The sequence below is a fragment of the Pantherophis guttatus genome, chromosome 4 (genome assembly GCF_059756535.1).
Source record: "Pantherophis guttatus breed Tessera chromosome 4, ASM5975653v1, whole genome shotgun sequence".
In the NCBI taxonomy this organism is placed as follows: Eukaryota; Metazoa; Chordata; class Lepidosauria; order Squamata; family Colubridae; genus Pantherophis; species Pantherophis guttatus.
Window position 1 is genome coordinate 120,509,282 of NC_142066.1, and position 24,778 is coordinate 120,534,059.

The following is a 24,778-nucleotide window of genomic DNA, read 5'->3' on the forward strand; positions in this document are numbered from 1 at the left end:
AGTCCTATGTATTGCACATTGCTCTAATTTACTTCATTACAATTATAATTTCTTCTTGATACTTTATATGGCAAAACTATAGAGAGAAGAGGCTATATAATATTATTTATGCTTATACTCCCCAGGCTATGATATAAACACATCTTGTTCATAAATGACTAACTGCAATACAGATAGAAATGTAACTTGATTGACATAAGAATAAAAGAGCTCATTCATGAAGGTGTAACATTGATCAATTGCCTAGAGCAGATGGCTAAAGGGAACAATGAAGGGTGCATAGTGGGTTTTTTTCACAATAATACTGTGCTTTTTCTTTCTGAAATTGCAGCTCTAGCAGTTGTGAATTGTCTTTTCCTACTAAAATTTATCTTGCTTATGTCTATGAGTATTACCATTATACAGTAAGCAAATATATATATTTTATTATTCCTTCTAGTGCAGTATCATCATAAGCCTGCAATTTAAATTATCACCGTATTTTTATCTACAAATAAATATTTTATTATACTTCCATATTTGTAAAGGTTGTCCCTGACAATTATGTATTAGTATGCACCATTATGATACATTTGCATTTATGTAGCTTACCGTTTCATGTCATTGATAATAATTGCATTTTGGATACTTTTATTTAAAGCAGAAAATAAACTAAAGTAGAACTAGGAACCTTTAAAACATAACCCTCCCCCTGCTATTTTCTTTTCTAACATTTGCTAAGCTAGGAAGAGAATCATTATATTGGAAGATAGCTAAACAGACAAAGATGGTGAATGAAAGAACATTAAAGAGCAAAGGGGCAAAAGCTTCAGAGGACATTTAGCTAAGAGGTTTTTATTTTCTTTTTTTTCAAAAAGACACACTTCCTAGAAAAGAAGCAAGGAGTATTGCCTTATTCTCTCTCTCCCTGTCCCTCTCTCCCTCCCTCCCCTTCTCCCTGTCCCTCTCCCTCTCCTCCCCACTTCCTGTATAGTTGTCCATCTTGCAAAATGCTACTCTGGGCATAGTTGGCCATCATTCAAAAAGCTATTGCCAGTGTTGGTAGGAGTATGGTTTCTTCCTGGATGTTTCCTTGATTAGGTTACTTCCTCCCTGATTGCTTATTCAGTGGTATTTCTTGCTTCTCTGGGTATTGGCTTCTCGAGGATGTGTAGTCTAGGCTGTTTATTCCCTTCCTAGACTTTTGGTTCTGTCTTTTAAATGGTATTTATAGGTGTTTATTTCTGTGTGACGCTGATAGCTGATTTGTCTGAAAACCAAGCTACCACAAATTCCTTAGCAGTTAGATTTAGATTTGACTTGATCTAAAAATTTAAATTTCTGGTTGAAACTGTGGTTGAACTGTCCATATGTTGCAGAAATGGAGTTTTTGTTATGTTTTTCTGTTGCCAGTTGATGTTTATGGGTACAGTCCGGAAGTCTTCTACATTTCTGTCCAACGTAGTGATTGTTGTAGTCCTTATATTGTGGGAAATGACTCTGTTTTTTTCCTTCTTTGAGTATTGGGTTTGTGTATTTGCTTAAGGAATAAGCAAGATTCTTATTTCAGTACTATGTGCTAGTGGATGAAAATATAGATTGAAATGTATGTAAGAGCATCCTTCTTTAAAAATCCATCCTTCCTTCCTTCCTTCCTTCCTCCCTCCCTCCCTCCCTCCCGAGAGTCACTCCTACTTATTGAAGAGAAACATGGCTTTCTTTTTCAAAATGCTGATTAGGAAATCTTGAAAGTTAAACCTCCTGAGGTCTTATTATCCAGCCAATTTCACGCTTGCATGTTGAGTTCAGTTGAAACCGGAATGTGCAAAACGATGTGGAAATTGGAACCATGCAGTTCAGGGCTACAGTGTAGGGTATTTTCCATCTGAAGAGTGACTGCCTTTTGATTCTTTAAACTAGAAAGCTCTCTTCGAAATCAGTGGGATTGGTGAGGCTGCGAAAATAGCACAGGCTTAATACATTTTTTCTGCTTACATATTATCACATTTTAAATTTCCTGTTTGAAATAGTTCGATGGAATATACTGAATGGTCATCTATTTGGCAACTTCAAATTTTGATCAATAAATGCTCTGTCTTACATACTGGTAAATGTAATCAGAATGTCAAGTATAAGCTAGGTGGCATTGATCTACCTGATGAACCTCACTTTGTCAAGGACCTAGGTCAGTGATGGCGAACCTATGGCACGTGTGCCACAGGTGGCACATGGAGCCATATCGGTGGGCACGTGAGCATTGCCCAGCCAGCTAATTTTCGGTCCTTCCAGAAGTCGGCAAATGGGCCATTTCCGGCCTCTGGGAGGGAGAAGGCCGTTTTTGCCCTCCCCAGGCTCCTACAAAGGCTCTGGAGCCTGGGGAGAGTGAAAAAACAGGCCTACTGGGCCCACTGGCAGTCAGCAAATAGGCTGTTTCTGGTCTCTGGAGGGCCTCCAGTGGGGGAGGCCGTTTTCGCTCTCCCCAGGCTCCAAGAAAGCCTCGGGAGCTGGGGGAGGGCGAAAAACGGGCCCACCGGGCCCACCGGGCCATCACGTGTCAAAAGAAGAGAGAGTAGGGGGCGCATGCACTGGGGCACAGATACAATTGAAAAGTAGTTGGTTTCAATTTGATTAGGTAGATAAATAATATCACATATGCTGCCCAGACAGCAGCCAACATAAAACTATTAGTAAAAATATTGATTTCTTTACCTTAGGAGTTACAAACTTTGACATTTCATTTGAAAAATGATTCTAATTCTTGCAGTATATTGATTCTTATAGTTATATTTTTAAAAGCATACAGTGCAGGATTTAACTCTAACTCCAATTTCCAATGCTGAGCTCCTAATCCAGATCAGATCCCTTTCCCTTCCCTTCTTAATAGCTATTATAGCCTGTGAAAGTCTTTGGTCTGATGAATTGATCCATTTGATCTGCTCCTGCTTTTAATGTTTGTTTAATTGTTTATTGTAAAGACTATTGCTGCTATGCACATACTGTTTTATATTTAATGACTATTCTAGTTCTAAGGTAGTCCTTGATTTACAATAATTCATTTAGTGACCATTAGTGACAATGGCATTAAAAAAAGTGTCTTACAACTATTCCTCGCACTTAATGATAGTTGCAGCATCTCCATGATTATGTGATCAAAATTTGATGCTTGGCAACCAGCATGTACTTATGACTATTGCAGCATTCTGGAGTCATATGATAACCATTTGCAATCTTTTCCAGCTGACTTCTGACAAGCAAAGTCAATGGGGGAAGCCAGTTTCGCTTAACAACTACATGATTCACTTTAGTGCAGTGGTTCACTTAATAACCACAAGCAATTATGGCTGTAACTCTAGGACTATCTGTATTTTCCATTTTGGCCAAAACAAAGTAGAATTCAGAATATAAATTTAATCAAGGCAACAATGTGCTTTACGGTTATTAAGAAAGTAAAAATATTTTGGAAACTTAAGATATTTAAGAGCAAATTTGGAATGTGGGCATGGTGGATGCAAAGAGTGTTTTCTTTCTATTTTGCCTTAGTTTCTGTGCTTTGAATAACTTTGTTAGTTGAAAAGGAATAGGATATTTTTATGTTTTCAGAAATATGGGTACAATTGGATTTTTTTAAAAAAATAATGTTAAGCTTCTTTTAGGGAGTATGCTATGATTACTATGTATTTTTCATTCAAAGTGGCTAGAAATTCTACTGATTTTCAGCAATCAAAATACTTCATTTTTACAAAAGAGCCAGTTTGATCTTGGGGTTAAGATGCTAGTCTTGAAACCCGGAGACTGTAAATTCTAGTCCCTCCTTAGGCATGAAAGCAACTGGGTGTGTCCTTTGACCAGTCACTTTCTCTCTCAGCCAAGCCCACTCCACAGTGCTATTGTGAGGAATACTGTATATCAGGGGTGTCAAATTCAATTTCATTGATGGCCACATCAGCATTATGGTTGTCCTCAAAGGGCCAGTTGCATGTAAGACTATGCGGATTCACAGCGGCCAAGTGGGCATGGCTGCATAGGTGTGGCTGTAACTAGATGGATGTAGCTGGGTGGGCATGGCCGCTCACTTGGGATTGTGGGATTGGGATGGAACAACTCTTAACAGCTAACTCTACTTCGACATGGGGACAATTCAGTGCCCCACAAGCTCCTCACCTCCCCAAACTGCTAGTAGTCAAGTGTATGTGTTCATGCACAGATACACATCACATTCCAAGTTTGGTGACTTATCCACAGACAGAGAGAGCCTTCTCCCCAATCCCAAATATGATTGGCAGTTTGCAAGCTCAGATGTGGATAAAAGTCTCCAAATTTGGAATGGTGTGTGTGTGTATGTATGTGCGTGTGCATGCGGGGGGTGTGTGTGCTTCCTGGACTGGAGGAGAATAGTGGGCCTTCCTCTGCAACAGCCGAACAAAGGAGCCATTGGGAGAAGGAATGAAAGAAGGAAGGAAAGAAGGAGGGAAGGAAAGAAGGAGGAAAAGAAGGAAGAAAAGAAGAAAGGGAGGGAAAGAAGGAAGGAAGGGACCAAGCCAGCCTCCTGGATAGGGCATTTTATTTTACAATATAAACATGTAAAGAATACCTACACGCAAAAGCCAGCTTTGCTGCTTGGGGGCAGGGGCAGAGAGAAATCCATAGCCCAACAGACCACATCTGGAGGAGACCGGCCTGGGACAGGCTGGTAGATGGAGATATCTGGAACATGAAAGCTGGAACGTGGCCTGGAAAGAGCACACGTGCCCTGCCTATGGTCCATAATGACACCTCTGCTGCAAGTGCGCTGTGGCAGTTAAATGCCTGCAGCAGGGCCATCTAGGGAGGCAAGAGCTCCATGGAGGGGGAGTGGAAAAGGTTAAGGGGTGGAAGCTCTTTTGGCCTCCCCTCCGATCCATGCTCCCCCTGGCTACAGCTCATAAATTCTCCCTAGCCACCATCCCTAAGATGGAGGAGGTGGTGTGCAACTAAGACAGGGAAGGGGCAAAAATTGTGGCAACCTCAATTTCTCCCACTCCCCTTTTTGGGGCCCAGCAACAACAGCAGCATCAGTGGCAGGGGCCCTGCAGGAGCTGGGCTCAGATGCCTCATTCAGCCACTCTTCCTCCTTTTCACACTGCCCCCAGTGGCCTTTCACATTGTCCCCACTAACCCAAGCCTGAGGGACCAAGTAAAGAAGCAGGCAGGTCGGCAGGTGGTGGTTGGGAGCGAAGGCAGCTGTCAATGGAGACGGCAGCAGGAGAGGCACCAGGGAAGCTGTTGGAGAAAGAAAATGGGGTTCCAAGCTTATTTGGAGGAGGGGGGCTGTTGAGGAAGGGATGGGTAGAGGCCCAGGAGGAGTGTCCAGCTGGGTTGGGGTGGGCCAGGGCCAAGGTTGTGGGGGCCGGTCCCTCCAAGGCGCCCAACGGGCCAGATCTAAACGCATTGCAGGCCGGATCTGGCCTGTGGGCCTTGAGTTTGATATGTCTGCTGTATAATGTATGTTTGCCACCTTGAGTTACTTATAAAGTAATAAAGGCAGGATAAAAGTATAATAAATAAAATAAATTTCACTGGCACAATAGGATATTGTAAATAATACAGGTTGATGCAGGATCCAATCTGGGTCTGTCACCGGGACCAGAGGTTTTGTCTTTCGATCTTTTGGATTCGTGCTAGAACCCATCTTCAGGGAACTTCTCTCTAGCACCAAGAGAGTATGGTATTTATAGTGTATGGTATTTATAATGCCTGTTATATGTGACTTTTTAGATGTTGATTGGGGTGTGTTGATGGCTGGCTTTTTAATGCCGGCTGATCATCGCTGCTATACTAATGTAACTCCAGTTAAATTTAGTGGAGCTTGGTTTTGAATACGTACACACAGTGCCACATTGTAAGTTATCTTTCAGTGAAGTACATTACATTTTGTAAAGTATTTTAAAAGCTGAAGTCAATTTTATATGTGCTGTAGCAATTCCTTTTTAAGTAGAAATTATCTCTTGTATTTTGTTTTGGAAGACCCATATCCTTTTGAAGTTCTTATCCATTTTCAGATTTACATATTTATCTGAAACTTTGCTGTTATATTTATTGTGACTTTCTTATTGTCATAGTTTGAACTTTATTCATATATTATGAATAAAGTATTATATGCTTACATAATACTCCAGTTATCTTGTACATTTTTTAAATTTGGTTTTTTGTTTTTCTTCTCCTTTGTTTGTAGAAACTCTTCTGGATGACTTCCTCCTTACATATACAGTCTTCATGACAACAGATGACTTGTGTCAAGCTCTGCTGAGACAATATCCTTCTCTATAGAACAAGAGGGAATCATTGATTCAGGCCTCATTGTATCTAATGACCTTTATATGTTAGATGTAAGACAAATCTACACAGCTTCTTTGCCCTGTTAAGGAGAATTTATTAATCATTGCAATAGATACATCTATGTACGCCTGCTTATATCTCAACTTTAATCCAAAATTGATGGAAGTACAGATTTAGGATTACAAAATAATTTACTCCCATTTCCAATAAAAATGCAGTGGTGGGATTCAACCGGTTTGCACCACTTCGGCTGAACCAGTTGTTAAATTGCTGGCTGGCTGGCCCCACCCCTCACTTTTTATCTTGCCCTGCCCACCCTGACCAATGCCTACAGTCACACCTGTGGCATAGCTGCTATTGCTCTCTGGTTCTCTTGCTTGCCTCGACAGCCCAGCTGTTCTCTGTCTGGTGAGTCTTCCTCCTTTAGCTGCTTCCCACATAGCCCAGCCCGCTTGCCTGCCTTTGCCGCAGCCTTCCTGATCTCTGCATGGGTGACTGGGTGTGTGGCTGATACTTGGCTTCCAGCGCCAGAAAGGGCAGGGAAGGGAAGCAGCCGGGCTGCTGCCGCCTTTCACTGGGGTGCGTGCTGCCTCTTCTCCCCACTCTGGCCAGGCATGACAGGGCTTTCTGCTCCTCTCTTTCACTGTAATTTGGGAGTGTGGCAGTTGGGAAAAGGTGGGATGGTGGAGAAAGGGTATTCAAGGCTCCCAGATCTACTGGCTTCTTCCTGGAAGCCCTTGCTCTGCCTTTTGGTGTTAGTGGTTAAAAATGAGGTTTTTGTGGGCAGAAGAGTTTGCCGGCACTTGCTAGATGCCCTCGCTTCCCCCAAGCAATTTTTGCCTATCTGATTACCTGCTCCATCGTGTTTCTCCATCACGTTTCTCGCAATCGAGTGAAGGGAAATAAAACTTTGTGGTAATAAAAATAAAGTGCAATCAATCAATTTCAAGTTCTCGCGAAAGAAAAAAATCTTGAAAAATTGGAATCAATTGAAAAAAAATTTTTTAGCCCCAGAAACTTTTGTTTTCCTGCACACAATAGCAAAAATTGCGATGGAGCTGGAAATCAGGTAGGCAAAGCAATGCTTGGGGGAAGCGAGGGCATCTGACTGGTGGTAGGTGGGGCAAGCGGCAGAATTGTGGTGGGGAAAAAACTGAAGCTGCCGGTTATAGCCAGGACCACCCCCACTAAACAAGCAGCAGCTGCGGTGGCTCCTTTGGAAGGCCGAACGAAGTTTTCAACTGAGCAAGGAAGCACTGTGGAGCCAGGCTCTTCACACCCACATCCAGCTCATTGGAATTTGCTGCGCCTAATTATGTTTGTGTTTTATTTATTTTTATCATTTCTGAATTAAGAAAAAAAAAAGACAACATAGACTAGTGCTTAATTATGTTGTAATGTTTGGGAAATTGCAATCCCTTGCAATGTTCTCTTTATCCAGAGATAAGATGGGAAACTTTTATTCTGATCTTGGAAGGAAGATGGAATGGAAATGTAAAAAAAAAATAAATGCAGTAACTATAAATAAAAAATGAGAAAAAAGTTTAGTGTTTCTTTTAAAAAAATAGTAAATGCTACTATCTTTTGTATTTTAAGCTTTAGCTTCCGACAAGAGACAGTTGCTTTCACATATTACTTAGTATATAACAAATATTTTTAATTGTTACTGAATGAACCTTACATACAAATCATTGAATATTTTATTTATTTCATTGTATTTTATTTATTATATTTTAAATCAGAATCAATAATTACTCAAAGCTGCATACATAAATTGAAAAAAAAGGTATATTCAGACAACAGGGAGAAAAAATCTGTTATTTTTGAGATTTCACCTTAATTTGCCTCCACTTATTGTGCTAAGAACCATCAGGACAAGGATGAAATTGTTGATATTCCCTGCAGAAAGAGAAAAGTCTTGCATTTGGTGTCACAGTGGACTTCACTGTACAAAGACTGGTTGCATGAAGATGAACATTTAAAGCAGTTTCTTAAGGTATGTATATTTAAATACTTTCTGATTCAGAACAGTAATGATAAATTTAAAAAAATCCAAAACTATCTTAAAATGTGCAACCTATCATAGTATATTTGAGGTAAGCTCACATTGAATATAGGATCAGCATTTATAATGTAATATCTCTCAAAGTTCGACTGGGTGCTTCTAGATGAAGAGTACCTAGCCTGCAAATAATTGCTCTTCTGTTATGATCTAAAAGTACACAGTTAACTCAGATTCCAGAGTTCAGAGGATTTAGTGTTCTAATAATGGGTTTACACATTACATATTATGTAATGTCCCTGGAAGGGTCATGAAATCCTTTACTTTTTCTTAATTTTTCACAATTATATGAAAGATGGAAAGGGGTATTGTAACCTTACATACAAAAAACAGGATTAAGATGGAGTAATAAATCTTGACCGGTTGTGGAAAGCACATAGATGATAAAATAGTTGTTATAAAATTTGATTGATTATGTGCCATTAAATTAATAACAACTCTTAGCAACCACATATATAGATTTTCTCCAAGACAATCTGTCACCAACTTGCCCCCTCAGATCTGCTGTAACTGGGTCCATCTATCTTGCTGCTGGTCATTCTCTTTTTCTGTTTCCCTCTTATCTTTCCCATTATTATAGCCTTCCTCACAGTCTCCTGTGTATTTCCTTCTGTGTTAGTAGATGATTCTAAAAGGCAGAAGCTGTCTATCACTTTGGTGTTTCCATCGTCAGTTATCAGGCCGGTTTCTTACTTGATCCTCTTTATACTTAATCATAGACCATTTTTCCACCATACTCTTTGACTTTCATTACTGGAGCACTGAAATCACTTGTATTTCCAGCTCTCAGAATACTGTCATCATTATAACACAATTATTGAGTTCCTTTCTCCAACTTTAATCCTTCTCTAATTCAGCTTCCTTCAATATATGTTTAGTATATAGGTTGAATAAATGAAAAAATAAATAAAACTACACAGCAGTGTTCCACTTCTTTGCCAAACTGCAGTCAGTCTTTTACACCATGACTCTTTCTGATTGTGCTTTATATGAGAAGAGTGAGATGTTCTGGGATTCTCACGCTTTTAAGAACATTTCATATCTTTATATACTCAATATTGAAGATCTTTCTATAATGAATGAAGCACACAATGACTATTTTTAGGCATTCTATGAAAATGTATCTTTTCAGTTATTCAGTAAGAGACTGCCTTTCGAGATAACTAATATTGACTGGTGGTTGTGTGCCTTCAAATCTGTTTTTGACTCCTGGCCACTGCCTGGTCTAGTGCATCAGTTTTCTTGGCAAGGATTTTTGGAAGTGGTTTGCCATTGCCTTCTTATTAGGGTTGAGAGAAGGTGATTGGCTTCTCTTCACCTAAGTCAGACTTGAAATCACATTCTCTGCCTTAAACTACTACACCAAACTGGCTCTTTAAAAAAACATTTAAAAAGCCCTCTGCAACCTGAAAATCTTAACATGAAACATTTCTGGACTATTGCTTTTACTGAATTGCTGAAAAGCTGTAGCATATATTTATTTGATTCTTTCTCCTCCTTTTCTTTCAACTTCCTTTTTCCTTAGACAATATATAGAAATGTGTTAGATGATGTGTATGAATACCCTATATTGGAGAAAGACCTGAAAGAATTTCAGAAATTACTTGGAATGCATCGTCGTCAGTAAGTTTTCTTTTTTGTCCTATTTTATATTTCTTCCTTTAAGGAGTTACAATTAGGGTTGGATTTTTTTTGCTAATTTTAATGGTGTTTTTTTTTTTTAATATCAAGTGGTCTGGTTTCAAGTATTTAATGTTTGTATAGGCAAGCATTGATTTTGCATAGTTTATAAGAGAATAACTTGAAATAATAGGTTTGATACACAAATTATTATTGCAATCTAATAGTCCATATTTACTAGTATTGTAAAAAGGTTGTTACAGAGCTGTTGGATTAAAAATAATTAATAGCATCAGAGGTAGAGAGAAGGCTGTTTGAACAGAGTTTTAATATACGGCACAAATTTAATTTTTTTTCTGAAAGAGTAGTGAATGATCTGCATCAGTTTTGAGGTCTATTGTGCACAAATCTTGTTTCTTGTCTCTTTGAAGCATGATTTATGAAACAGTACAATGAAACAGTGGTTGCACAATAACTATTAACTTTATATTTTCAATGGACTCATCAGTTGTTTTTCCGGGTTTGAGAGATTTGTCCTCTGATTTAAATCAGCAGAATGTTGATTTGACATTTTAACAAAACTCAATATTCATTTTTCTCCCATTGCACATAAACATTTCATTTATATAATTATTATATGAACATAATTATATTTGCTTAAATATATATATATTCATTTATATAATATAATTATTGTATAATATACTATTAAATATTTTTAAATACGAAATGACTGGCTGAAAATAACACTGCATTATGTATAATCTTTTATCTATTTTGCTGAATAAATGGCACAATATTGGAGGGCATCTCTAAATAAGGCTAGAAAAGCTCTTGTCTGAAATTCAGAGAATTCTACTACTGAATATTGACAAATTTTCAGGACAAAAAGGTACCCTGTTCACCCTTAAGTAAGAGTGGAATGATGTAGGCAATGAGTTTTGTGTAAACAAATGCTACAAATATTATTCCTACCAACAATTACTATCACAACAATTGCTGTTACAGATTACTAGCTAATGACAAGTTATAGTAATTAAGGGATATAATTAATCATATATGATGGTAACATTGCTAGAGTCAATGTGGTGTATTGTTAAAAGTGTTGAATTAACTGTGTGTTCTGACCTAGGCTTCCTTAGAAAGCATGAAGCAAAGGCTTAATTCTGGTAAAACCTCTTTTATTAACACGACTGTGAATTCTCTTCATTCACAGTCAACAAGACTTTGGCAAACAATCTTTCAGAGGAATGTTTATCAACCTACACCTTATCTCACTTGGAATGATTCCACAGAACCAATTTTCAAATGCAGAGCAAGGCCAAGTCTATTAGAGTCTATTAGAGTCATGAAGAGAACTTTCCAATCTTGAAACAAGATGAACTAATTGCTTCCTGCAAAAGCCCATATCCTATTCGCTCCTCTTTTATGTCCTATGGGAGGGGCCAATCATCTCCAAGGTGTGTCCTTACTCCTGAGTCTACCCTGCTTTCTTAATTGTTCTTTTCTTCTGGCAGCTCTGTGCATGGGCACACTGGGAACGGGCTCCAGCTGTTCCTCTGCCTTGCTGCTGTCTAACTCCACTCTGCCTCTGATGCAGAGCCCTTGTCTGAGCTTTCCCCAGCCCCCAGGACTGTCCCAAGTTCCTTACTGTCCGACTCAGCTGCCAGCTCTGCTGGCCACTGGTGGGCCACAACACTGTGTGAAGATTGAACTTCTAGACTATTTGATTCTGTGCCCTTTTTTAGTAGAGGTCTATACCAATATGGAAAGCATTTTTATTACAAAATTGAGTAACGTACATATTTTTCTTTCAGCACAGTAGATGAATATTCACCTCACAGAAAGGTAATATGAAAAAGTGCTAAAATTATTTTAATTCTAATTTAGTAACTTCATTTTTCTTTGCTTTAGATTCTTTTAATTAATGAAAATAAACAGCCAAAATAAATAAATAGGCAAGTTACACTTTTCTGTTGGCATTGTTAAATCTGTTTGCTAATGATGTGGCTCTGCTTCCAACCATAGAAACAAAAAGAAGATGCCTATAGCAAAATTAAAGTGTAGTTTGTTGGTATGCATTATGGGGAAGCCAAGTAATATTTCCTGTAGATAATGTTGAACCTAAATGGATTTTGACAGAAAATCTGAACAAAGATATTGAATGCAAATGTTAGGAGTAATGACAGAAAGAAAGAGTATATATATGTCTTCACCCGCGTAAGTAATATATACCCAAATTTAGAGAATTAATGTTTAAGTGTGTGATTTATTTATTTATTTATTCATTCATTCATTCATTCATTTATTCATTCATTCATTTATGAAGTTATATATGTATGCATGTATGTATGTATGTGAAAAATGTATAAGGCCGCCTAACTCATTCCCATTGATTCTGGGTAGCTTACAAAGATAAAACCCCAAGTACAACCTCCAATACAAAAGCAAATGAATCACCTGATAATTCCCTATCATCTTGGGGTCCCCAGGCCTATTGGCCAAACCATATCTTCAGTGCTTTGTAATAGACTGCCAAAGTGAGGGCCAATCTTCTCTTTGCAGAGATGATATTCCGTGGGAAGGGGAGCCATCAGGGAGAAGGCTTCTTGATTTTACTAGATGGATCTCCTTAGAAGAGGGGACTCATAATATTCCCTGCTTCCTTGCTCTGAAAGATTGGGTAAATATGACTGAGAAAAAAACAGTCCTTCAAATAACCTGATCACAAGCCACATAAGGCTTTAAAGGTGATAGCCAGCACCTTGAATTGGGCCTGGAAGCAAATCAACAGTCAGTGCAATTGCTGGTTGTCACCTTTAAAATGGTACATAGCTTTGGAGTGGGGTACCTAAGGGAATGTCTTCTCCCAATAGTTTCTACCCATCCAATTCAGGTTGGATTGGCTGCAGGTCCCATCAGCGAAGGAATGTCAGCTGGTAGGGACCAGAAGTTATATCTTTTTGGCAGTAGCCCATGCCCTTAAACATCCTTCCTTTGGAGCTTAGGATGGTCCTGACCATATTAGTTTTTTGTAAGGCTTTAAATAACTAGGTTCTACCTAGCACCCGAATCTAGGTTCCCAAATGTATTAGGACCTTTATTATCTTGTTGCATTGATAATTTTTATGTAATTACTATGATCATTTTCTGTTGCCAATACATATAATTTGTAACCCTTTTTTCTTTTATGTTTTTAATTATTGTGACACTGCCTGCCTGCAGTAAATTGTCTTGAGATGGCCAGCTATGGAAATTGAATTAATGAATAAATAATAAAAGTATCAGAAGCAGAAAATAGGATTTTGGTGAATAAAAAATCTCTCTCTCTCCCTCCCTCCCCCCTCTCTCTTGCTCTCTCTTTCCCCCCTCCCTTCCTCTCTCCCTCTCTCCATTCCCTCTCTTCTTTACACCTCCTGTTTTATGTGTATTCTTCTTTACATCTCCTGAATAGAATATGATTAGTTTATTTAGACAAACTGTGCATAGACTTTTCTGTTTTTCCTTTTTTAAAACATCCAATAATTTTGGCATTCTTTTTTTTAAAACTCTCTATAGCATAAAGCCATTTTACATCAATACAGCCTCAAGCAGAACTGGCTTCAGACCAGAGAATCTGTGAATGAAACAGAAGAAGGTAAATATGAATGAAACACAAAAAGAATCTGCTATTTGAATGAAAAAAAAAACTGATTCCTATTTCAAGTTTTTCCCCTCATCCTTCCAGCCACAATCCAATGTCCTTGTTGAGTTAGGTTGATTCTGTTAAATGCCAGGCTTGTGACCTTGTTTCGCCACATGACCAGTGTAATTGGAAACTGGTTTGAGTTGAATAATGATGAAAGGATGTCTTTACCTTAAATCTTCCCAATTGGATTTTGGATAGTGCACCAATCTTGACTACATATGGGAGAAGAGGTGGCATTCTTCAAGAATCTGTTCATTTCTGCTATGACAATTATGGGCTTTCCCCAAGGCATCACAAACTCAGGGCAACATACTTGATAAAAGTTTTCATTTTGGAACAATTATATGGTCTGTAGGTAGAGGACATTAACAACTGTGCTGTGTCATAGTTTTTCTGGGAAGATAGTCCTGTTAGATTGGTCTGCCCCAAGCACATTATGAATTGACTTGGCTTACACCAGGGCCTTGGAGAAATTTTCAGTGACCTACAGTTGCCTCTATTTGGCCTCTGCCAGTTTGTTTGTATTTTAATACAAACACTTTGCAGTTTCAAACAATCTAAATTCTTGCAATACTTCTCTTGTTTCAAAGAAAGAATTACGAATATAACAGCCTTGTAGTATTTAACACTGTTTTTGTCCAAGAACTTTTAACGGTGTTGTAATGTTCTGGGTGAAGAATGGAGGTAACAGGTGTATTTGTCTAAAATTGTCAAATTACAAATTATCTCAAAAATATAAATATTATTTGTGATCTGGGATCCAACTTAAACTTCCACCCTAAAATCTTCCAAATGTATCTTTCAATCTTTAATATGTGAATTTTTCTTAAAGGGGGATGAATCAAGTAATATTTTTTAGTTGTACTCAAATGGTTTCTGGAAAAAAACCCCACCAGTAGTTCACACATACGCACATGTATACACAAACATTCTTAAAATATAAGACCAATGAAGAACTTGAAAATCCATAAATTAACCTTCCTCCTTTACATGTACAAAGTAGAATAACAAATGAGATAGTTCCATCCAATAAAACTAAGTACTTATGTGGGATAAGATCCCTATTTATGTTTATGATTGTGTATGTGCTTAAGTTGTATTCATTTTAACAATATTTCATTTTAAATCCATAGGAATATTCACCATTGATATCATTATTAATTTGTGTACAAGATTAAAATATTTAAATCAACAACTATATGTTTTATTAAGAATATTCGTACATATTTATTCATGAAAGGGACAATTTTTTAAAATTCCAAAAATTATGTTAGGTCCATTAATAAGCGTACAGTATTGGACTTGCTTCACTTAATTGAATATGTGAAAGTTTAAGAAATTTGTATCATACTCTGAAATTTAATGTCTTGACCATTATTAGGCTCAACATTCTCTTGCATATCATAGTTTTTAAAACGAGTAGGCCAATGGTTTCAAATCTAAATTAAATATAAGAGAAGTTAAGACATCTTTGCCGACATTCACAAAACATGGGTGAAGTAATAATTCCTTTTATAATACACTCACTTGAAAAAAACGAACAGTCTCTTTGAGTTCTATGGTTTTACATATCAGGAGATAATAAAAATCATCTGGTTCATACCAGTTCTTAAAAGTAGGTAAATACAACCTCAGATGAACAACATGATGACATATGACATGATGACATATTACACTAGGTCATCATTTATTTTACAGAAATTATAGCTACTCTACTCTGATTTTTAAGCAGATTCACTTTTCCAAATCCAAATCCTAGAGTAACTGTAATTTCTCTTATCAAATAATGATTGGCAAGCCATCTAAAACAATGCAATCATTTAAGTTTTTATACCTTTCAAAAAAGATTTCTTTTGTTGATGGAACAATTTTCTTCTCTCTTTGCAGTTTTTTGCCGTGTGTATATAACACAACATTCTTACATCAGTATAAAAACTAAATTATCCAGTTCAGTTCAAGAGATATTGAAAATTGTAGCAGAGAAGCTCCAACATTCTCAGGAAGATCTGGCTCTAGTGGCGCTTTCATTCTCTAATGGTAAATGGTTTTCAAATATTAATATTTTAATACTATTTTTGGTATCTTATCTGTAAATTATTTTCTAGTGCAGATGTAGGTCTCCTCCAGTGAGTCCACAGCTGGATGGCCAAAGTTACAATAAAGAGCTGTTCAGCAGAAAGTAGTTTCCATGACAACTGCTAATATTTTAGTTCTGCTGTATAATACATTCCGCTTCATTTCTATATCAAAAAGGATTTCACTTCTTCAGAAACATGTTGTAAGGTTTGCATTTATAGAAAACTGTAGACTAAGATTTGCAAACTGTAAGGTTTGCAATTTAAAACTACCTATATAAAAAAATGCACTCTGAAAGATGGTTTCTACTTTGAAGTAATCAAGTGGTTTTTAGACATGAAGGCAAATTGTGGGAAATATTACTTTTAGAAATGAATGTTTTCTAAGTAAAGATAGTCCTTTATGACCACGATTGAGCCCAAAGTTTCTGTTGCTAAGTGAGACATTTGTTAAGTTTGCTCATTTTACAACCTTTCTTGTCACATCAGTTCTTGAATCACTGCAGTTCTTAAATTGTTAACATAGTTATCAAGTGAATCTGGCTTGGCTTGTCACAAGGTCACAAAAGGTGATCACATGATCCCAGAACACTGCAACTATCATAAATATGAGTCAGTTGCCAAGCATCTGAATTTTGATCATGTGACCATGGGGATGCTGCAATGGTTGTATGTGTGAGAAACAGTCATATGTCACGTTTTCAATGCTGTTGCAACTTTGAATAGTCCACTAAATGAACTGTTGTAAGTTGAGGACTACCTGTATTTAAGCAATATTTTTTTAAATTTTAAATCCTTAATTTAGACTTTAGATATTAATGTGTACAAATAAATTATGTGCTCCATTTTTTTTAAAAAAAAGTCAAATTGTTTGCTTTTTGAAATAAATTATACAGCTCAGAAATACCCAGTCTTGATTATGTATATTATGGGACCAATATTATGAGTCCTGGTGGACAGTGGTTAGAGTGCTGTACTGCTGGCTACTTCTGCTGCCTGCTGGCTGCTACAATTTAGCAGTTCAAATCTCACCAAGCTCAAGGTGAGCCTTGACTCAGCCTTCCATCCTTCCAAGGTGGGTAAAATGAGGACCCAGATTGTTGGGGGCAATATGCTGACTCTGTAAACTGCTTAGAGAGGGCTGTAAAGCGGTATATAAGTCTAAGTGCTATTGCTATTATGGATTCAGAAAAAGGCTACACCTATAAATGTCATACAGTTAATCAAAATTCCTTACTATGATTCTTTTCCCTACTCTTAAAGAAAAACATGAATTACGACCATATGATCTAGCAATCTCCAAATCTCTTGAGTTATCTGCTCGTATGTTTGTATTTCGAAAGGATCTGGCAGATACCTTGGTAAGTCCTTGTGGTTCTTGTTTTTAGGTGGCTTGAAGTTTTAAACTATTAACTAGGTACTTGTTGTTTTCCCACTGTATTTAGCCAGATAAGTTGAGGATTTCCCAAAAGTTTGGGTTGAAATTGATATATGTAAAAGACAGGGACTAAAGTGGAAGCAAGAAGACCTCCTTTGCCAGTCACTATTCAGCTGTTCAACCCATAAAGATGGGTTACCTCAGAACCTAAAGATCCCAGAGGAAGAACCGAGGGTGTCTCTCTCCCTTATTATATCATTTTTAGAAAAATATTTGCACAAATTCAGACTCTCTATTTTCCTGAAGTACTTATAATCAAGAAAATCGGTTACAAATTAAGAAATATTATGAAAGGTTAAGATGAATTTATCAAATCTTTATTAATATTAAATGATAGTCCATTTGAACGAATGTATTTTTTTTAATATTACTGAAATGTTTGCTTTAAGTCCTATGATCTAGTGGTATAATTCAGATTAACTAGTTGCCCTCTATCATTCTGGAATTCCACATTGCAAAAGTTGTTATTATAACTGTATTGAAGGAAATATTAATGGAGATTCTGGGTCATCCTTGGCATTTTGATGTTGGTACATGTTTATTATGAATTACGTTCAGTTGAATTTAGTGAGATATATTTCTGATGCAGAACCAAGGCACATGATTAATTATATAGTAATAGAATACTATTAGTACAGCATGCTTGTTTAGGTCTTAGAAAAACAATTTACAATTTACCTGTAGTAAAATTTTATTGGTATAATAAATTTGAGATGTTTGCTTTAAAACAGTCCTCATGTATCCTGTTGATTACTATTTTTGTTTATATTTATATTGTTACAAATATAGTTACTTATCTTCATGATGTTCCTAATAAGACAAATGCTACTGCTCTTAATATTAGAATTAATTAGAGGCCATAATGATTTCAATGCAAAAATATTTAAAACATTTCTTTGCAACTAATTTTGAGTTGTATATGTTTCTTTTTTTATATGTGTCTCTTGATTTAGATCCCTTTTACTGAAAATGAGGAAATCCACCAAGGATCAATGAAAATTCTGGGGATTAACACCTGGGACCTTGCTTTAGAATTAACAGTTTTTGACTGGAATCTTTTCAATTTGGTTCATGAAGTAAGATTAAGATGATGAATCTGCATGCTAACTATAAGTGTTTTGTTTAGCTTTGATGAATCACAATATGTTTCCCATGTAATTATTTGTAATTATTTTGGGTCATTCCACAGACTTATTACCAAATGCAGCTTTTACTTCAGAGTTCCCCAATGTTTTCGGCTTTGCAGACTGGTGGGGGGGATGACGACAGGGGATGGTTCCGTGTGTGTGGTGGGGAAGTGCTCACGTGCGTGCAGTTCCATTTGTATAAAGAGTGGGCACATGTACCTGCTGCTTGCACAAATGCAGAGCACATGCTCGCCTGCTGCTTGTGTGAGTGGGCATGCACGCAAGCTTCCCCACCACTTCTATGGCCCAGTTTTGAAAGGCTCATAGGCCAGTAGTGGGTCACAGCCCAGGAGTTGGGAATCCTTCTGTTACTTCTTTGACAAAAAAGAAAAATAGATTTAATCCTGTTCTCAAAAGCTTTTCAAACTGAAACCGGCAATGATTAATAGATATTAAGTCACAAACAATCTGATTATTACATTTTTTATAGTTTTAATTAAAAGAATAATTTCAAAAATACTTTACTGAATTGCTATAGATTTGTTCAAGTTAGTAATATGGGTAATCTGACCAAACAACAATAATTACATTTTTCAGATTATTAAATTCTAATTTGCATTTTACATTCTTTTAAACTGTCTTCCAGCAAGAACTGATATATTTCACCTTCAGCCGACAAGGAAATGGGAAAAACACTGTGAATCTTAGTCTTCTGCTTCAAAGATGCAATGAAGTTCAACTTTGGGTTGCCACAGAAATACTACTCTGCAACCAGCTCTGTAAACGTGTACAGCTAGTGAAAAAGTTCATTAAAATTGCTGCTCAGTAAGTTAAAAATTAAATAAATATTGATAGCTGTTTCCTGTTGAATCCACTCAACAATGGATGCTGCAGCATGCTTTAGACTTTGTCTGTGCCTTTTGTTGTCAGGATGAAGGAGGAAAAAGAGACACTCCAAATTTTAGTGGCTTCTCTTGTTGCATTTTCCCAAAACTCCATTGGCTGAAATGAAAGAGTGTAGTGTTTCTTTCTGCTCTCAGTGCAAGCATCAACTTCACTTTTGTGAGGAACCAAGCTGCTTCCCTTCGCTAGATAGGGAATCCGGATTTAAAGGGCTCATTCTGGACAAAGAGCTTTTCTAAAGCAGAGGCCAGACTCTTCAGGAGGGGTATCCTACACAGCTGAAATGGAATGACCTTTCCTTTGCAGTGTTTCAAAAATTTGCAACCAGGGGCTTGGTATGCTGTTCTCCACAGCTCAGTTGTAACGAAAAATTGCCAGCATCATCTAGCAATAGGAGCCGGGCTGGCTTCATGGACTAAGATGTACCAGTTTGGAGAAGTTTGCACTCTGAGCAAAATTCAACTTTAGAGCGCATAAGCATGTTCCTTGGCTTTTCCACCCCTTCTTTCTGGATTGAGATGTGCTTTTCTCTCTTTCTCAAATGCTGCAAGTGCCTTCCCTTCCTTAAGGTAAGGAACATACTTGAATCTTACATCACGAAGCTCCTGGTGCTAGATCACGCTGGCAATTTTTCACCAAAGTTGAACTGGTTTTCTCTGGAGGTTTAGCTGCCTATGCTGATACTCCTTGGAAGAAGGAGAAAGGTTTCAGCTTACAAAAAGAGCTGCTGGTTTTCCCCAAAGTTGAATTTCATATACTAATGCTTTGGGGTGGGGTGAGAAGGTGGCCCAAGCAATAGTAGGGATGTCGAGTTCTGGGAAGCTAAGTATAGGGTATCTGGGTGGAAGGAGGTCTTGGGAGCCTGGGGGCAGAGTCAAGCCAACTCTGATGACCCACATATTCCACCTAATGACCCACACATTCATTTAACGAATGCATGCGGAGAGCACGGTTGGAGGCTCAGTCACTTAACATTCACTTAATACCCTCTTGACTTACATACGTAATTCAAAGATTACGTATAGAAATATATATTCCAACAAGAGATACTATTTCTATTAAGATAATGAGATTCTTCAACCAGATAGCATTATCGAAAATTGCTGACTAGAGCATCATCCCCATGGTCATGTGATCAAAATTTAGGCACTTGCCAAGTGACTCATATTTATAATGGTTGCAGTTTTGCAGGGTCATGTGATCCCTTTTGCGACCTTCTGACAAGCAAAGTCAATGGGGAAGTCAGCTTCACTTAACAATCATGTTACTAACTTAACCCTGCACTGCTTCACTTAACAACTGTGGCAGAAAGGTTATAAAATGGGGCAAAATTCACTTAACAAATGTTTCACTTAGCAACAGAAATTTTGGGCTCAATTGTGGTCATAGGCTGAGGACTACCTCTATCAGAAAAGTACCTGTCTGATCATGTGATTTTATCAATAAGAATAATTCACTAGATATATTGGTTGCACATTAACTAAATTTTCAACAAGAAGCTATAAAATACTGTATGTTGAAGATTGTAAAACACATGAATATTCTTAACATTGAAAAGCTTTGTGCAGGCAAGAGTGGATAAAGATTTAATTTAGATAAATCCAATTTGTGCAGTAAAGAATAATAATTTGCCAGGATCCGTGTGTGTGAGGTGTGTGTGTTTGTGTGTAATCTATGTATACCTCTAAGAAGAAATTGCAGATTTACGACTGGCAGTCTAGAGAAAAAACTGTTCTTTCTATTGCGAATCCCCATAAATTTGAATTTTGAATTTGCATTGTTTGAAATTATCAAAATTATGGAGTGATTTTCAAACAATACAGCAGTATTTTCTTTAAAAAAATAAACAAATCCCTCAAGTTTACAAAGTATGGAAAATAATAAGTTTGCATACATTTTATCTAAAAAAATATATATAAATTCAGCATTCTATTTTAAACAACAGAGTGTTAAGTAACTTTGAATACCATAAGTAAATTATTTTTCTGATATTATTTCATAGCTGCAAAGCCCAGCGAAATCTGAATTCATTTTTTGCCATTGTCATGGGGCTCAACACTGCCTCTATCAGCCGGCTTTCTCAAACATGGGAGGTAATATGAGAATTTTATTTGTTTTATTTTTTTTTTAGATAATTATTTTTAATCATATTGTTTTTCAGCAGTTTGGTATATTTGAAAAGAAAAAGTTGCACTTTAGTGCATGCATGTATTCTTGACTTTCTTATCATTGTTATTGATATTGAAAGAACAGATTTAAGAAATCTTCTTTTAGGGAAATAAATCCGAAACAAAATTTATAAACTGTTTTGGAAGCTGATAATGGCTTTAAGTTGTTTTTCTTTTAGTATGAGTTGCATGGCATGGAACTACCATGGAAAATTCTATCCATTTAACAAAAGTTGGATGGGGAGGAACAGGCTCAAGCTCAACCCTTCCAAGACTGAGTGGCTGTGGCTCCCGGCATCCCGATATAGTCAGTTGACTCCATCACTGACTATTGGGGGCGAGTCATTGGCCCCCACAGAGAGGGCTCGCAATCTGGGAGTCCTCCTGGATATGCAGCTGTCCTTGGAGGAACATCTGACGGCTGTAACCAGGGGGACCTTTTGTCAGGTTCGCCTGATTCGCCAGTTGCGGCCCTTTCTTGATCGGGATTCCCTGTGCACAGTCACTCACGCCCTCGTCACCTCTCGCCTTGACTATTGCAACGCTCTCTACATGGGGCTCCCCTTGAGGAGCACCCGGAGGCTCCAGCTGGTCCAGAACGCAGCAGCACGGGTAGTGACGGGAGCAGCATGGCGCTCCCATGTAACACCGCTCCTGCGCGAGCTGCACTGGCTCCCAGTTGTCTTCCGGGTGCGCTTCAAGGTGTTGGTTATCACCTTTAAAGCGCTCCATGGCATAGGGCCTAGCTATCTTCGAGACCGCCTGCTGCTACCAACGACCTCCCATCGACCCGTGCGCTCCCACAGAGAGGGCCTCCTCGGGGTGCCATCAGCCAGACAATGTAGGCTGGTGACCCCCAGGGGGAGAGCCTTCTCTGTGGGGGCTCCCACCCTCTGGAATCAGCTCCCCCCAGAGATAAGGAGAATCCAAGACCTCAGTGCCTTCCGTCGCGCCCTTAAAACCCATTTATTTAAACAAGCCAAGCTGGCTTAAGATGAAATTTTTAACTGTTTTTAAATGTTTTAAACGTTTTTAATTGGTAAATGAGTTTTAATTGGGCCAAATTAATATATCTTTTAATTGTTTTTAATATTTGTTCTGCATGTTTTTTTAATCTGGCTGTACACCGCCCTGAGTCCTCAGGGAGAAGGGCGGTATAGAAATCCAATATAAAATAAAATAAAAAAATAAAATTCCTGGGAAATTATATTACAAAACCTTAGTTACAGATCTATATAGAGAGATATTGTTAGTTAATTTTATACACTATTACTGTGATGAAATTTGGTATAGCCAATATAAGTTCAAGAAGCTTAATTGAACTTAGTTTGCTGGAGAGGACAATTTTCTTGCATAATGACTACTGGAATTCCAAGTGTGGAGTTCCAAGTGAAACATAATATTTCTGCTTCATACTTCAGTTTTCTTGTATTTGCGCCCTCATTTTTATTTTTATTTTGGGTTGAGAAAAATTGCATTTGATGAACCTCATCATATAAATATAACATCAGTGATTTTTCCCTTCAATATTCCAGTAAGGCTACGGTAATAAAATCAATGATCATAGCATTCTTTCTTCAAAAAAGTGATAATGTGGTTGATGATGACCTTCTTCTTCCTCTACATAAATCTTAAAGATATTAAATAAATGCAAGTCCAGGTGCTTATAAACAGTATTAAATAATACATGTGTGTTGGAACACATTTTTATGTTACTCTCAAACATTATTTGCTTTAAAAAAATCTAAAAAAGATAGTCCCAGAGAAAGTTTATGTCTTTAACATACTACAGATGCGTCACTGATAGAATCTAGTGTTTAATTCTAGTTTCAGTCTTTTAATATGCCGTATTTTATTGCAGAGAATGCCTGGAAAGTTTAAGAAGCTCTTTGCTGAACTTGAAAGTTTGACAGTAAGTTGGGTTTATGTAAAATTGTCATTAATTTCCCTATCTATGTTTTTTTGTTACCAAATGGAAGCATTATAATGTAAGTGCTATTGCTATTATTATCTAACTTTGGATGTGTTGCACTTGACATCTAACTTTACACAAATGTGATATGTTTTAGCTAAGAATATATATTACTTCATCTAGTTCTCTTTAAGAAACTGTTTCTGCCTTATTTTTCAAGAAGGAAATACTTTTGTATCTACATATATTAAAGCTTATACCAATATAAACTGCTGTTCCTAATAGAGTCAAATCATTTTAACAGGATCCCTCTCTGAACCACAAAGTCTATAGGGATGCATTCAAAAAAATGAAGTCCCCAAAGATCCCCTTCATGCCTTTACTCCTTAAAGGTAAATTTAAGCATATTTGCAGTCCTAAACTTAGAGGCCTTGCCTCGGTCAAATGTAATGGGTTTTAATAAATTTCAATAATATTTAGGATTATATTTTTAGGCATTGAAAAGTAAAGTAACTTTTAAGACATACCTGTGTAGGCTGCAATCTTATATAGATCTACTAATCTGGAATTCTCCAAGCTTTCCGTTTTTGCAGACGGAAGGTGGGGGGGGGGGTATGATTCCACGCAATCAGCCTGCAAGCTGCTTGGTTCCAAGCAGCTCGTGGCCCAAGAGTTGCGGACCCCTGTACTAGCCAGTAAAGCTGACAAAATATATTGGGCTTTATTTCTAAATAAACGTGTACATCTTTAGGTTGTATCTGTGGTATATGCATTCATTTTGAATCAGATTCAATTTCGGATTCGGTCTCCTTGAATCATTATGGGAGGATCCCCTTTTGAATCCTACACAGCTGCTCAATCAGCTTTATTGATTTATAGTAAAATGTATTCCTGTTTTCATGATTTTTAACGAATAATATTAAAAGGAAAATTGAACTACTTTTTAGATTATTAGTTCTGTAGTACATTATTTAAATTAATTGAATGTCTATAACAAAATCACAATTAATTGCTTTTTAACTCTAGTTTGTTTATTCTGCTCTTATACTACACCCAAGAGGCAGTTTTCTGCTCCACAGAATTTGTTTCTACTTGAAATGTAGTTAAGCAATGCAGATTCCTTACATCAATCTCTAAGTCTTTCAAGGTTTTTAGTTGTATCTTGATTTGAACAATTTTTTTTAAAAGCTATCATTATTAACATTGACAGTAACACAATAGCTGATGAAAAGACATATTTCAAATGTATTAGGATATTATAATACAATATATAAGTTCCAGGAGAGGAAAATGCCATTGTGGAAAAGGGGACAGATGGATAGCATTTGAGAGGAGGAAAGCTATTCAGAGAAAGTCATCATAATAAATAATTAAATGGATGGTTATATTGAAATGTGATTACATAATATTTAAAAAATTAAACATTGTTTTTGTCTCAGCCATATCAATCACTTTTAGAGCTATAGCCTTTAGACTACTATTTGAAGTTCT

At 37.1% G+C, this 24,778-nt stretch overlaps 1 protein-coding gene across 3 annotated transcripts in view; it reads left to right on the forward strand.

Moving 5' to 3' along the window:
• The window catches only part of RAPGEF5 (Rap guanine nucleotide exchange factor 5), a 135,423-nt gene that overhangs the window by 102,417 nt on the left and 8,228 nt on the right, over window positions 1–24,778 (forward strand). For all 3 annotated transcript variants that reach the window (XM_034402445.2, XM_087892702.1, XM_087892703.1), the window contains 12 exons: window positions 6,191–6,269; window positions 8,146–8,290; window positions 9,882–9,979; window positions 11,794–11,824; window positions 13,535–13,613; window positions 15,552–15,701; window positions 17,003–17,100; window positions 18,131–18,253; window positions 18,951–19,129; window positions 21,210–21,300; window positions 23,237–23,287; window positions 23,592–23,679. In XM_034402445.2, coding sequence (XP_034258336.2) covers window positions 6,191–6,269; window positions 8,146–8,290; window positions 9,882–9,979; window positions 11,794–11,824; window positions 13,535–13,613; window positions 15,552–15,701; window positions 17,003–17,100; window positions 18,131–18,253; window positions 18,951–19,129; window positions 21,210–21,300; window positions 23,237–23,287; window positions 23,592–23,679 — 1,212 coding nt within the window. The remainder of the gene's footprint in view (window positions 1–6,190; window positions 6,270–8,145; window positions 8,291–9,881; window positions 9,980–11,793; window positions 11,825–13,534; window positions 13,614–15,551; window positions 15,702–17,002; window positions 17,101–18,130; window positions 18,254–18,950; window positions 19,130–21,209; window positions 21,301–23,236; window positions 23,288–23,591; window positions 23,680–24,778) is intronic.